At 41.1% G+C, this 13652-nt stretch overlaps 1 protein-coding gene across 1 annotated transcript in view; it reads left to right on the top strand.

Annotated features, from left to right (window-relative positions):
* Positions 1-5509: 5509 nt before the first annotated feature.
* Positions 5510-13652, top strand: part of LOC141059694 (uncharacterized) — a 57226-nt gene continuing 49083 nt past the window's right edge. Inside the window, exons 1-2 of the mRNA XM_073555808.1 lie at positions 5510-6115; positions 7143-7288. Coding sequence (XP_073411909.1) covers positions 7231-7288 — 58 coding nt within the window. The 5' untranslated portion in view covers positions 5510-6115; positions 7143-7230. The remainder of the gene's footprint in view (positions 6116-7142; positions 7289-13652) is intronic.

The following is a 13652-nucleotide window of genomic DNA, read 5'->3' as shown; positions in this document are numbered from 1 at the left end:
TATGATAATAAAGCATTATTTTTTGCTTTGTTTTTTATTTTTATTTTTTATGGGGTTCGTTAAAGGGGTTAACTAATGGGACAGTGTTATAGGGCGGTAGTTACAGATGCGGCGATACCAAATATGTGTACTTTTATTGTTTTGGGGGTTTTTTTATTTCCAAAAAATGAATTTATTAGGGAATATTTTTTTTAATTTTTTTTTTAAATTTATTTAGCGATTTTTTTTTTTTTTTTTTTTATAAATTATTTTTACACTTTTTTTTTAACTTTATTACAATGTCCCAGGGGGGACATAAGTGTTATGTGACAGATCGCTGATCTGTCACATCACAGATCGCTGTGACAGATGAGCGATCTGTCACAGGCAGTGCTGGAGGCTTCCTGCAGGCCCCTGAAGGTCCCCGCCGCCATTTTGGATCCGGGGACCTGCAGAGAAGGAGGCCCCCGCAGCAGCGCTGCACATTGCGCTGCTGTGGGTGTCTCAGGGAAGCACGGAGGGAGCCCCCTCCCTGCCGATGCTTCCCTAAACCCCCGGTACACTGCGATCGTGAGCGCCGCTGATCGCTATGACGTACTATCCCGTCCATGGGCATAGGGGCCCGGGTCCCATGGACGGGATAGTACGTCAGATGTCAGAAAGGGGTTAAATGTAAGTCCCCTGCCGCCTTCATCCGTTTGTAGCCTGACTCCAGTAGGTCTCCAGTTTAGTAATATATTACTTATGCCTTGTGTATTAATGTGTTGCCCTATGTTATGACTTGTGTTAACTTGTAATGTATTGCTGTGTTAGTAATGCTTGATAATACTCACTATGATATTTGCCTGTATGTTAGAGACAGGGACAGAAGGGGTTAACCCCGGGGGTTGGGTTAACAGCCCCAAAAAGGAGCAGGAAGTTCCTGCTCCTCAGTTGGAACCAGGCTTGCCTACGGCAGGCTGTGCTCCCTCGTGGGGGAGCTGACCAAACCCCAGGAGGGATTCGCGGCGGATACTGCGTCCACACTCCACAAACCACCACGCAGTGGGACGGCTTCATGTGCCTCCTCACAGGATTGGTCTATCTCACAAAGCCCAGTCACTAAGAATCTCACAGTACAATATATCGTACATTGATGAAGGTCCTAGACCGAAACGTCTGTGTATGTATGTACTGTTGTATAATTAAAAATCACCTTTCTGCATCAGAAACCTTTGGTGTGTGCCAAGTTTATATATATTTAGTTCACGGATTGGGATCCTACTTGGGCACCACCTACAATTCTCAGGGTTGTGCCAACGGTTTTGTTCTTACAAACCCCAGGAGGGACTGCTGCCCTGGACCCATGGGCAGAGAAACGGGCATCGGGACTGAATAGTGCCCCGCCGAGGACTATAAGCATCCAGGAATCGGCTAAAGGACTGTGACTGTCGCCACGGCTGCCATTGCTACAGCCATTGCTGCTGTCGCTGATTCAGCAGCAGAACTTAAGGAAAGAGCAGGAAGGTTGATTGATTTGCTACAATTACATTTTTCTTCCTTCTACTTATTACTACCTCCTCTACGCATTCAATAAAAATTTATCTCTGTTGGATTTTAACTAAGTCCCTGGATTCTGTTTGCCTGTGCTGCAGCGACTGCAGAGAAGAGGTAATTCGTCTGGGTTATATCTGTCCTGTCCATTTCATGTGCAAGGGGCCGTGGTGCTCCATTTCTGTCTGCTCGGTGGACTCTGTTGGTGGACTGTAGCTTTAAGTGACTTGGCTAGGACTACCACCCCGTGCAACCTTGTTACACGTGCTCAGCTAACCCCTTATCCCAACACGTTTGCTGAACACTAAAGAGCATCAAACCCCTTTATCCTTGTAATCCTGCAGTCTGGATACATTAGGGTCTTTTTTTGCTGTCCATTAATTTTCACATGTATAAGTAAAATTAGAATTAAATGAAAGACTCTTATCTAGTAAAAGGATAACAGTGATTAATGCTTTGCTGATGAAATATTGATTGAGCGAAGAACACTGACTTCCTGGCTTGGCAGTCGCTGATCTGTGTATAAGCTGAGTGAGACTGTTTCTTCTCGGAGTGATGGAGCGTGCAAACTAATCATCCTCCTGCTAAAATCCTTCCACTCAGAGACTTTCAAGGGGAAGCAAAGTCCCTATACCAAAGTAGTGTTGCACAAGTGACGGCCCTCCTGTAGAAGTTTACATACCGAGCCCCAGCAGAGCAGTTTCCCCAAATTATTGACCATAGTGCAGAAGAGCCCTGATATATTCTCCCTCCTGCACCATGGGTAGGAGACTCGCAGCAATAGGTTGATAAGAGCAGCCACTAATTTACCTCTCACTTTCTACTAGAAACAAATATGGTAGCTCCAAGTCATGAAAAGTTAAGGATGTTCTAGAGCACAACTGATATTTTGACAATGCATCGTGTATATTGTTCTGAAAGGGTGTGGACTATACTGTCGCATTTTACAGGTGCAAAATGTCAAAAAAATCCTTGGCAGTAAAAGAGTTAAAGGGAACCTGTCATGTCGGAAAATGCTATTAGGCTTAACCTGCCGGAACAGAGTGGCTAACTGAAAGTGCGGCTAAAGGAAGAAAATGAACTTCTTTCCACCCATGGGGCTTTCAGTTATGGTGACGTGTGTGGAGCCACTGCAGTCACTGCTCACAATACTATAAGCGCGCCAGCACTTCGATTGACAGGTTGCTTTGCCCCGATGCACTGCAGAGAGAGCTGTCACTCAAAGTTTCCAGGGCGCGCTTACATCCGCTGCTCACTGTATACGGAGTGGTGACTGTAGCAGCTTTGTGCACACCGCTATGACTGTAAACCGACCGCTCCTTTGAGGAAATAACTTATTTTTTTTTCTTGGTAGTCACATCTTCACTAAGTTTGCCGAGCAGCATTGCAACGCTCTTTACCTGCGGATTAACACTATATCTGCAGGTAAATACTTTATTCAAAGGTGACAGGTTCCCCTAAAAGGATCTGGAACTTCCAGATACCATAGGACACCATCGGAGGTCCTTTTCTCAATGGGTTCAAACTGTTTTGGGGGCACAAAGAGGTTGCGTGAATCCTCAGATCTCCTGCTTGCGAGGGGGGCACTTGCGATACTGCTTGACTGACAGTTTGGGCTAGTAGCAGTTGCGCCGTTGGCCCAAACTATACACTCTCCAAAACTGCAAGCAAAGGCAAGTTTGCCTCTGCAGCAGCGAAGCCGTGTGCACCAACAATTCAGCAATCTACAGAGCAGTGCAGTGGAAAGCAAAGTGGTGGCCGGTAACCTAGGCAATGAGCAGTATGCAAAATAAAAAAAGCACTCCATTCTTGAGAACAGAGGACATTATTAATAAAAAGTAAATTGCAAATGTCTTGTTTTATAGGAACCTAGCAATTTTACCCTTTAAAATTCCTGCCAATGCTTATCCTATACCAATCGGGGGCAGCCAAATTGTCTTGATATTGTCTCCCCATTGTGATTGTGAGGGGCTTACCGCTTTGACCCTGACCGGTCCTGCGAATAAAGTTGCCACAGAGCTGACTTAACTCTATATACTTTCAGTTTTCTTGTACTTTGGTGCTATTGATTATTTGCTGAATGTATGAAAAAAAATGAGGTGAAACTAGCGAGAGTGTTAGGCTATGTTCACACGCTGTGGTTTTCCTGCGTTTTTTTATGCAGTCAAAACCTGTTCTCTTGGCAGTAAAAAGGCTACTTATAAAAAAGTAGGTTTTGCTGCATTTTTCAGAATCCCAAAGTTCAGCTTTGCTTCGTTCACAGAAGCATTAACAATACAAGGTGTTAGGTCACCAAAATAAGACATATGTGAAACCTCAAAACCATTTTGGAAAAAAGGGCAATTTGGTCAAGTTATTTAGTGGAAAAAGAGATTGTCTGAAAAAATAGTGACTATTCTGAAAAAAAAAGTTCATGAAAAATAAACAATTATAAAGGTAAAATCAGTGTTGGAGGTGGATTGGTCAGGAATAGTTGACCTAAGACATGGGCAGAACATTGATTTTGTAGGACACTGTTTACTTTTACACTTTGGTCTGCCCGTGAGTTGGTCAAACATTATTCAATTTCCCACCATGGTCGGCCGATGTTTACTTTACACGCATCACTAATTTGATTAAACTGTACTAATCCCAATTGCCTTTCTCAGGGAAGGAGACCAAGACATTATGGTTTAAACTTGGGAAAATCACAAAAATAAATGGGTTTCTCATCCTGCTGTACCTGCTTTTTTTTTTCACTATTAGCGCAGCACAACCTTATACCTACATTTTTTTGCTGGTTTTTTCACTTGAAAAAATGCTGCTAAAATGCTGAAAGTGACACCCTGCAGTTTTAAAAAATGTAGCAGTTTTCCAATTCAGTCAGAAAAAAAGTGTGTTCATGAGATTCCTTAAATCTCATAGCTTTTGCTGGTACTGTAAAACGGAGCTTAAAATTTGCCCCAAAAAACTAGGCAAAAACGCAACGTGTGAACATAGCCTACACTGCTCTATCTATCTCCTTATGCGTCGCAAAATCTCCTGTTCCAAAAAGTTAATTCTCGTTTGATGCTTACTTTTTTTTTTAGTTGTTTGCGATCTGTGCTTCTCCGATCCTACTTTTTGACCTAAATTTTGATCAAGAGAACGCTTACCAACTTCGGGCAAGTTACTGTTGTTGATGACCAACTAATCAAACTATGTGTCACTTGTTCTGTCCAGGGCTGCTGTACTTTTTAATAGTCTAACAATGTTTTCTATTGATGGCTTCTCCCGTCTCCTTCATGCTGTCAGATATAATGCTCTGTCAGGCATTTTCTGTGATCTCTTGAAAGCTCCGACAATCAAGCTGACAAATAATACTTTCACACCAATAAATGGAGATTGTAGAAAAGAGAACGGTTTGCTCTTTCTTTATTGATTATTTATACCCTATTTATCTGTTTGATGGATGGAATCAGCTGCCATGAGTTTACTACACAGAAGAATACTTTAATGATGTTGTTTCCTTTACAGCTCCAAAGATGAGAAAAGCCGAAAACGTTTTATGAGAGAACACATTGGTGGCCTACCCTACAGATAGATGATCAAATGTGATTTTTTTTATTCCTCTATTTGTATTGTAGTCGTTTTACATTCCTCAGTCTCTTGTCTATCACATGTGACCATAAGTCCTTTTCTTTATTCAAACCTTATTATGAGTCTCCTAGGCTTAAATAGGTATTCCCATCTCCAAGATCCTATCCCAACATGTAGTAGGTGTAATATTATTATCAGCAAATTCCTCCAATTAGAAATGTAGTATAGTTCTTCTGATTCACTATATCACTTCCTGTGCAGGGCATTGCAGTCGCTTAGCTATCCATGGATACGACCACTAACAACTAACTGTCACTATATGAGTGGTTGTAACCAAGGATAACTTAGCGACTGCAGTACCCTGCACATGGAGTAAGCGATGTAGTGAATCAGAAGAACTATACTACATTTATCATTGGAAGTATTTGCTAGTATTATTAACATTACAACTGCCATATAATAGGAGAAGATCTTGGATATTGGAATACCCCTTTAAATAAAATGTACTTCTTGTCGACTCTGGTGCAGTTTTATCAGAATTGTCTACCAGAAAAAGGGTCTTTGTTGCCCACATCAACCATCCACAGTGCACCTTTTATTTTATCATAAATCAAAGCTGAGCCCTGATTGGTCGCTGTAAGTAATAAAGACAGGTTTTCTTTTAGACAGTTTTGATTAATGAGATTAGTGTGTGATCCGAATTATCAAAAGGAGATTTACAGCGACAAGCAAAAGGTTAACAATGTTTTGAACTTCTGACTTTCAGCCTCCGTTTATCACCAGCCACTATTGCCTCAAACTTGAGACTATTTCGCTTATGATTAGTCATGCAGATTCTTATCATGTCACTGCATTGTTACTGTTTTGCTTTTAAAAATCTAAATTTTTATTTTTATTGTTAGTATTTTGTAAATGCACCTTTGGCGTTCAATATTGCCTGAATCTCGTGCTCTTGATCAGGTTCAGGCATGTCTTGAAAGAAATCTGATCTCCAGGTCTCCTCTACATGTTTCCAAAGTTGCTGCACACTGATCGACTTGCTTGGGTATGTATACAGTTTTTTCATCAACTCTACCCACAAGAGTTTGATTGGGCTGAGGTCCAAATCCAGCACCTCTGCTTCATTGTCATTGCACCATTTATTCGCCAGTCTCAAAGTATGCTTCTGGTCATTGTCCTGCTGGAACACTATGTCGTCCATTTCCTACCCATAGTACTCGAATGTACAAAGTTTGTCTTGTTGGATACAGACATATAGCTCAGCATTAAGACCACCATCGATCCTGGTCAAGTATCCAACACATTTGGCTGTGAAACCACCCCATATTAGTGACGTGCTTCCGGTGCGGTTGTGTTAAATGCCGCTGTCAGATTGGCAGTGGCATTTAACAGGTTAATGGCAACGGGTGGATTGCGATTCCAGCTGCGGCTGTTAGGGGCACATGTCAGCTGTTGAAATCAGCTGAAATGTGCCAGAAAAGATGTGGGCTCAGCGCCGGAGCTCACATCAAAGGGGGAGACCCGACATGCGCCGTACACATATAGTGCATGTCGGGAAGGGGTTAATATAAGTTATACTTTGGCGGGGGGGGGTGTTCTCGGTTTGCTCTGCCACCTCAGCCTTTCTTCACATTGTGTGGATTATATGTAATGTTTTTATTTTATTTTTTTCTATATGTTTTCTTACCATGTACCAATAAAGTATATTAAGTTTTATGATGATATATGGTCATAGTCATACATTCTTAGTTAGGATATCTTGTCATAAGTCTGATAAGTAGTAACGTATTTAAAATATTTTTTATCCTTTTGTGTTCTAATATAATTCATGGTTTTGAGATTTTCTTTGGTTTGTGGTTGGACAAAAATGTCAGTTATGCAGATTAGCAAGTTTTGTTTAGGTTCCAGAGAATACATTGAGGTTACCGATGAGTTCTCCCATATTTCACCATAGTGCTCTTCTGCACATGCTCAGTCTCACACTTTCACTTTCTATTTGAATGTTACATGTAAAGTGGCAGCCCGTCAAGTTTAGTCGTCGATCAGAAAACTCTATTTGTTTTTAACTCCAGTTATCAACATTTTGGGCGAGTCAAGAAATAATGGAAAACTTTTTAAACTACTTTGGAAATAGTTTGAACCCTTGAGCTGCCTTCTGGCATGGACTTTGAAGCCGACCTCTCGCTTGAGCCGGACATGGAGCTTTTTACTAGTGAAGGTATGCTATTGTATGCCTGCGTCTCACTATGACAGCTCTGTGCAGGGTTATGGATATGCTTGATTGATTTATCATTGTAACAAGCTGATTATCTGGGCATTGATACACTGCTGATTTTGCAAGTTTTCCCACCTACAAAGAATAGAGAGGTCTATAACTTTTATCGTAGAAACACTTCAACGGTGAGAGACAGAATCTTAAAAAAAAAAAAACCTAGAAAATCACATTGTAGGATTTTTACATAATGAATTTGAATCTTATTGCACAAAATAAGCATTTAATAGAGTAGAAAAGCAGAACTTAATATTTGGTGCAGAAACCTTTGTTTGCAATTACAGAGGTCAGATGTTTCCTGTAGTTCTTGACATAGTTTGCACACTCTGCAGCAGGGATTTTGGCCCCCTCCTCCGTACAGATCTTCTCCAGATCCTTCAGGCATTGGGGCTGTCACAGGGCAACTACTCCCTCCAAAGATTTTCTATTGTGTTCAGGTGTGGGGACTGGCTAGGTTTCTCCAGGAACTTGAAATGCTTCATACGGAGCCATTCTTTAGTTGCCCTGCCTGTGTGTTTCAGGTCATTGTCATGCTGGAAGACCCAGCCACCACCCATCTTCAATACTCTTACTGAGGGAGGGAGGTTGTTGGCCAAAATCTCCCGATGCATGATGCCATCCATCTTCAATATGACACTGTCCCCTTTTCAGAAAAGCACTCCCAAAGTATGATGTTTCCCCCACCATGCTTCACGGTTGGGACGGTGTTAATGAGGTTCTACTCATCCTTCTTCTTCCTCCAAACACGGCGAGTGGAGTTGATACTATTTTGGTCTCGTGCGACCACATGACCTTCTCCCATGCCTCCTCTAGGTCATCCATATGGTCATTGGCGAACTTCAAATGGGCCTAGACATTTGCTGGCAATGAGCAAGGGAACCTTGCACATCCTGCAGGATTTTCATACATGACAGCGTAGTGTGCTACTAACGGTAATGTTTGAGACTGTAGTCCCAGTTGTCTTTAGGTCATTGACCAGGTCCTCCCGTGTAGTTCTGGCCTGATTCCTGCTCATTCTTAGAATCATCCTTACCCCATGAGGCAAGATTTTTAATAGAGCCCTAGACCGATGAATTTTGACAGTCTTCTTGTGTTTCTTCCATTTTCTAATAATGGTGTCAACAGTTGTTGCTTTTTCACCAAGCAGCTTGCATATTGTACTGTAGCCCATCCCAGCCTTGTGCAGGTTTACAATTTTGTCCCTAGTGTCCATAGACAGCTCTTTGGTCTTGGCCATGGTGGAGGTTAGAGTGTAATTGATTGAGTGTATGGACAAGTGTCTTTATACAGGTAACAATTTCAAACAAGTGCAATTAATACAGGTAATGAGTGCAGAGTGGGAGGTCTTCTTAAAGAAAAACTAACTGGTCTGTGAGATACAGAATTCTTGCTGGCTGGTAGGTGATCAAATACTTATTTCATGCAATAAAATGCAATTTAATTATTTGAAAATCTTACAATGTGATATTCTGGTTTTTATTTTACGATTCTGTCTCTCACAGTTGAAGTGTACCTATGATAAAAATTACAGACCTCTCCTTTCTTTGTAGGTGGGAAAACTTGCAAAATCGGAAGTGTATCAAATACTTATTTTTCCCCACTGTAGATGTGGGAAGGTGAACACAGATTAGTGAAAAGTATTTATAATTTGTGAACTTTTCCATATTTTTTCACATTACATCCACAAGCTTAAATGTATTTTATTGGGATTTTATGTGATATACCGACACAAAGTAGCAAGTATTTGTGAAGTGTAAAGGAAATTGATATGTTTTTTTAAATTTTAGAATGAGTGCTAGTATTTTTTTTTTAATTATTTTACTCGCTTATGCAGCGCCATTAATTCCACAGTGCTTTACATATATTATTTGTACACTGTCCCCATTGGGGCTTGCAATCTATATTCCCTATCAGTATGTCTTTGGAATGTGGGAGGAAATCAGAGAACCCAGAAGAAACCCATGCGAACATGGGGAGAACATACAAACCCTTTTTCTTTAGTTTTTTGCAGTGCTAGCACTCCCCCTTTTTCTTAAGAAAAGGTTCTTTACCAGTCACGCGCCTTAACAGCGTAGAAATACATCTGCATAGTTATATTGAGCTGTGCTGCACTTCCCTGCACATTGTTCAGTGAAAATCTGTAAAGTGGTTGCAGCGATAGTTTAGTTTTTGGTGCAGAGGTGATCAAAGTGAGATAAGACCTCACTTTCTGGAAAAAGAACACCACCTTTACCTGTTATCTGCCGTGCAGAGTGGTGCGTAACACATCATGGAACAATGCCAGCAAGTGCCGAGCTCTGCAAGCGCTGAGTATGACAAATAGCTGTAAAATACCTCCTGGAACATGGAGACATTTTTATAAACCATTAAAGTGAACCTGTCCGCAGACTTTTGCTCAGTAAACTTCATTTTATTTAGACAAAGTTTTGTTGTAAAAAAAAAAAAAAAAATATCTTGATCAAAATGGAGCCGGCGGCCACGCCTGCGCAGTAGCAGCTAACATGTTTCAGTAGATGCTACTGTGCAGGCGCCACCGGCGCCATCTTGATGGAGCTTTTTTTTTTTCGACCAAAATGGCGCTGGTGGCGGCACCTGCACAGTAGCATCTATCGGAACGTGATTGATGCTACTGTGCAGGTGCATCCGCCGGTGCCATTCTGATTAAAATATATATATTTTTTATAACAAAACTATATGTCTAACTAAAATGAAAAGAGGCACCTTATCCTACTACAGCGCAGGCGCCTGTCTGATGAATGTGAATTTTTTTTTTTTCAAACCATAATTCTATGCAGTATGTAAAATAGGGGGCAGGTCAGTGAGGGATCAGTGAACTGTAAGAAGCCATACAGATTAATACCTAATCAGAGCACCACATGAAGACCCCTACAGGCTGCCCCAGAGCACAAGCATATCATTAACTCATAACTGAAAATAAAGATTAAACAATAATACGAGACAGATGTCATCAACCAAGGTATCATTGTAATCAGTATAACTGTGCCGACCTGACACTGTGTGTAGGTTACTGTGCCCAATCCTGCTGACAGGTTCACGTTAAGTCCTTTGTGACATGAGCTGTATGTATATATGTCACTGCTGCAAAGGGGTTCAGAAAACTTCCAGTACAGTATATTATTATACCTCATATATATATATATATATATATATATATATATATATATATATATATATATATATATATATATATATACATATACACTACATGGGCAAAATTATTCAGATACACCACTTAATCATTGAATTCAGGATTCTTATTCCTTCCCATTGTCACAGGTGTACATATTCCAGTCTCTCGCCGGGCCATCTGTTTTTACTAAAATTTGTGAAAGATTGGGTCATTCTAAAGAGCTCATTAATACCAGCGTGGTGCTATAATAAGTCACCGGTGTAACAAGTCAGTTCATGACATTTCTTCCCTCCTTAGTTTTCCACCACCTTAATTGCTGCTTTGAGATGTGGTAACAAAACCTGGTGACAAATTCCCTTTAACAACTCCTGAAGGTAGTGAGCAGTACAGAATGTATAAGTTGCTCCATATTGACTTAAAGCACCACTCCAACATTTATTTAAATTTTCCTCTGGAATGGTACTAACGTCTGTTCCCTGCCCTTAGTAAAATATTTACTAGTTAGCGTTTTCAGCTCTTCCTGGGGCTGCTCCTGTCTGGCTCCGCCATCTCCAAAATTACCAGAAGTCAGAAGTAATGGTCACAAGTTCTCAGTGTCAGTCTATGTGTTGGCAGCAGATTATTCAGGATACTCTCCAAGCATGTGACAACAGAGCTTCTTTATTCAGGAACAATATGCTTAATAGATCAGGAATAAATCATTTGTGTGTCTCTATCTGTGCAGCATCTACAGCAGGATGCTTCTCTCACACACAGACACAGGAAAAACAGGAAATACAGTCACATGCTCTCCCTCTGTGAGCCTCTGGGAGGTTTTTTTTGCTCTGACTTTATGATCAGCATACAAATCTAGCATATAAACACTTATAGACAGGAATGGAGTTGTTGCACCAAACATATTCCAACACCCCCACTCAACAACTACTTATCCTGTTAGTCCCATTGCGGTTCTGAAGTCCACAAACTTGGCTCTTGATAATGGCTTTGTCATACCATCAGCTATTTTCTTGTCAGACTTGCAATAAACAAACTCGAGTACACCACGTTCCACTAAGTCACGTAAATGGTGATGTTTTACATCAATGTGCTGCCTAGTCCTTGCACTAATCTTCTCACTGCTGGCAAGTTTAATGCATCCTTAGTTGTCCTCATAGATAAAAGTTGGTTGAGCTAATGGCTTGCCGAAATCTTCCAAAAGTTGTTTCAACCAAATTACTTCTTGACTTGCATAAGAAGCATATATTCTGCTTCTGTACAAAATAATGCGACTGACACTTGTTTTCTGCTGGACCAAGAAATTGAATTTTCTCCTAACTTGAACAAGTAACCACTTGTTGATTTCCAATCACTTGAATCTCAAGCCCAATCTGCATCCACATAACCTCTGAGAGTGAGATCTCCTGATGCAGATATCTTAAGATTTAGCCTTTGAGTTTCCTTAAGGTATTGAAGAATTCTCTTAATTGTATTCCAGTCTCTTTGTCATGTCTTGCTTACACATCGACAGAGAATTCCTACTGTGGCTGTGATATCCGGACGAGTTGTCGTTACTATGTACAGAAGCTCCCCCACTGCTTGTCTGTAACTCTCATTGCTGGGTAGCAGATCTTCTCCTTCCAACTTTAAGTAGGACGAATCCATTCTGGTTGACGCACCTTTGGCTTCTGACATTCCAAACTGGTTTAGTATTGTGGAAATTTTAGAACTTTGGTAGAGAAGAAAAATCTTCCATCTTCGTCTCTTTGGATTTAGATTCCCAAATAATATGTCACATTTCCAAGGTCCTTAGTATAAAAGTGCTGGTTGAGAATTTCACCTAGCTTTGCAATTTCTCTTTCATTGTGGTAGCTCAGTAAGCTCCCTTTTCTGGAGTTGGTGAAGGGACTCCATCTCTTCAATAGCAGCATTTATCAGCTCCTGTTTCTCGTGGACAGGCAGTTTTTGCATCTCTTGCCATGACTGTGGCTCTGGTTCAGGAAGTGTTCTGACCATATAAGGCTGTGTGTGCACGCTGCAGATTCTGCTGTGGTGTACAGTACCATTATTCCCTATGGGAATTAAAAACCGCTGTGCAGATGCTGCGGAACTTTCCACGCGGATTTTGCTGCGGTTTCAAATCCGCAGAAAGAATTGCATGTCAATTCTTTCAGCGGATTCCGCAGCGGTTTACCATCTCCTCCATTGTGGAGATGATAAGCCACAGGGCAAAACCGCAGGCCAATCCCCAGATAAACCGCAGGTCTTTTGACCTGCGGATTTATCTGCGGATTTTGCAAAATCCGCGCGGATGAATCCGCAGCGTGTGTGCACACAGCCTAAGAAAGACATCTAACTGGGATACCTTTGTTTGGCCTTTCTGATCTCCTGACTGGAGGTTGACTTGGTTCTTCTGTGTCTTCCTTGGTGGCTTTAGAGCTTATCCACATGTCAGTGTTTTCCTTTTCGGTGTCTGGGTTTGGTGATTGAGATTCTTGTTCTTGCTTCTTAAGTTGAATAACTGATGTAACGTCATGGAATTTGAGCGATACAGAGTTTCCATCAATCACTACATCTCTACTGATTGTTACTGTGTTGGTCTCTGGGTGCAGGATTTTGAGTTACACTATAGCCCACCAGGACTCCTTGCTTTGCGTGTGATTCCCATTTGGAACGTTTTTCTTTGGGAACATACACAAACGTTTTGCTTCCAAATATCCTGAGGTGCTTCAGGTTAGGCGTCTCGCAGTTCCATAGCTCATATGGAGTTTTATTTGTGGCTTTACCTGGCACTCTGTTTTGAAGATAGCAAGCTGTCATGATGGCTTCTCCTCAATACGTTGTAAGTAGATTAGCATCAAACAACATACTACTTCCACTTTCACAGAGAGTATGGTTATTTCTCTCTGCAATGCCATTTTGTTTTGGGTTGTATGGAATGGTAGCCTGGAACACGATTCCATCCTTTTTCCAAATGGTTTCCACCTTACCACTTGTATATTCGGTTCCATTATCTGCACGCAGGGCTTTTGGTATTCTTCCAAATTTGTTAAACACTACAGCAAGATATTCTTCAAGTATCTGTGGAACTTCATCCTTACTGTGAAGCAGGTGGGTGTCTGTATATCTGGAGTAGCCATCAATAAATGTGAGAAAATATCTCTTCTTGCTAGGAGTTTGAAC

This window comes from Dendrobates tinctorius, unplaced genomic scaffold, assembly GCF_039654945.1.
Source record: "Dendrobates tinctorius isolate UK_male_01 unplaced genomic scaffold, ASM3965494v1 ptg000230l, whole genome shotgun sequence".
Classification (NCBI taxonomy): Eukaryota; Metazoa; Chordata; class Amphibia; order Anura; family Dendrobatidae; genus Dendrobates; species Dendrobates tinctorius.
The sequence above is the reverse complement of the archived record's forward strand: the minus strand, read 5'-3'. Positions and strand labels throughout refer to the sequence as shown.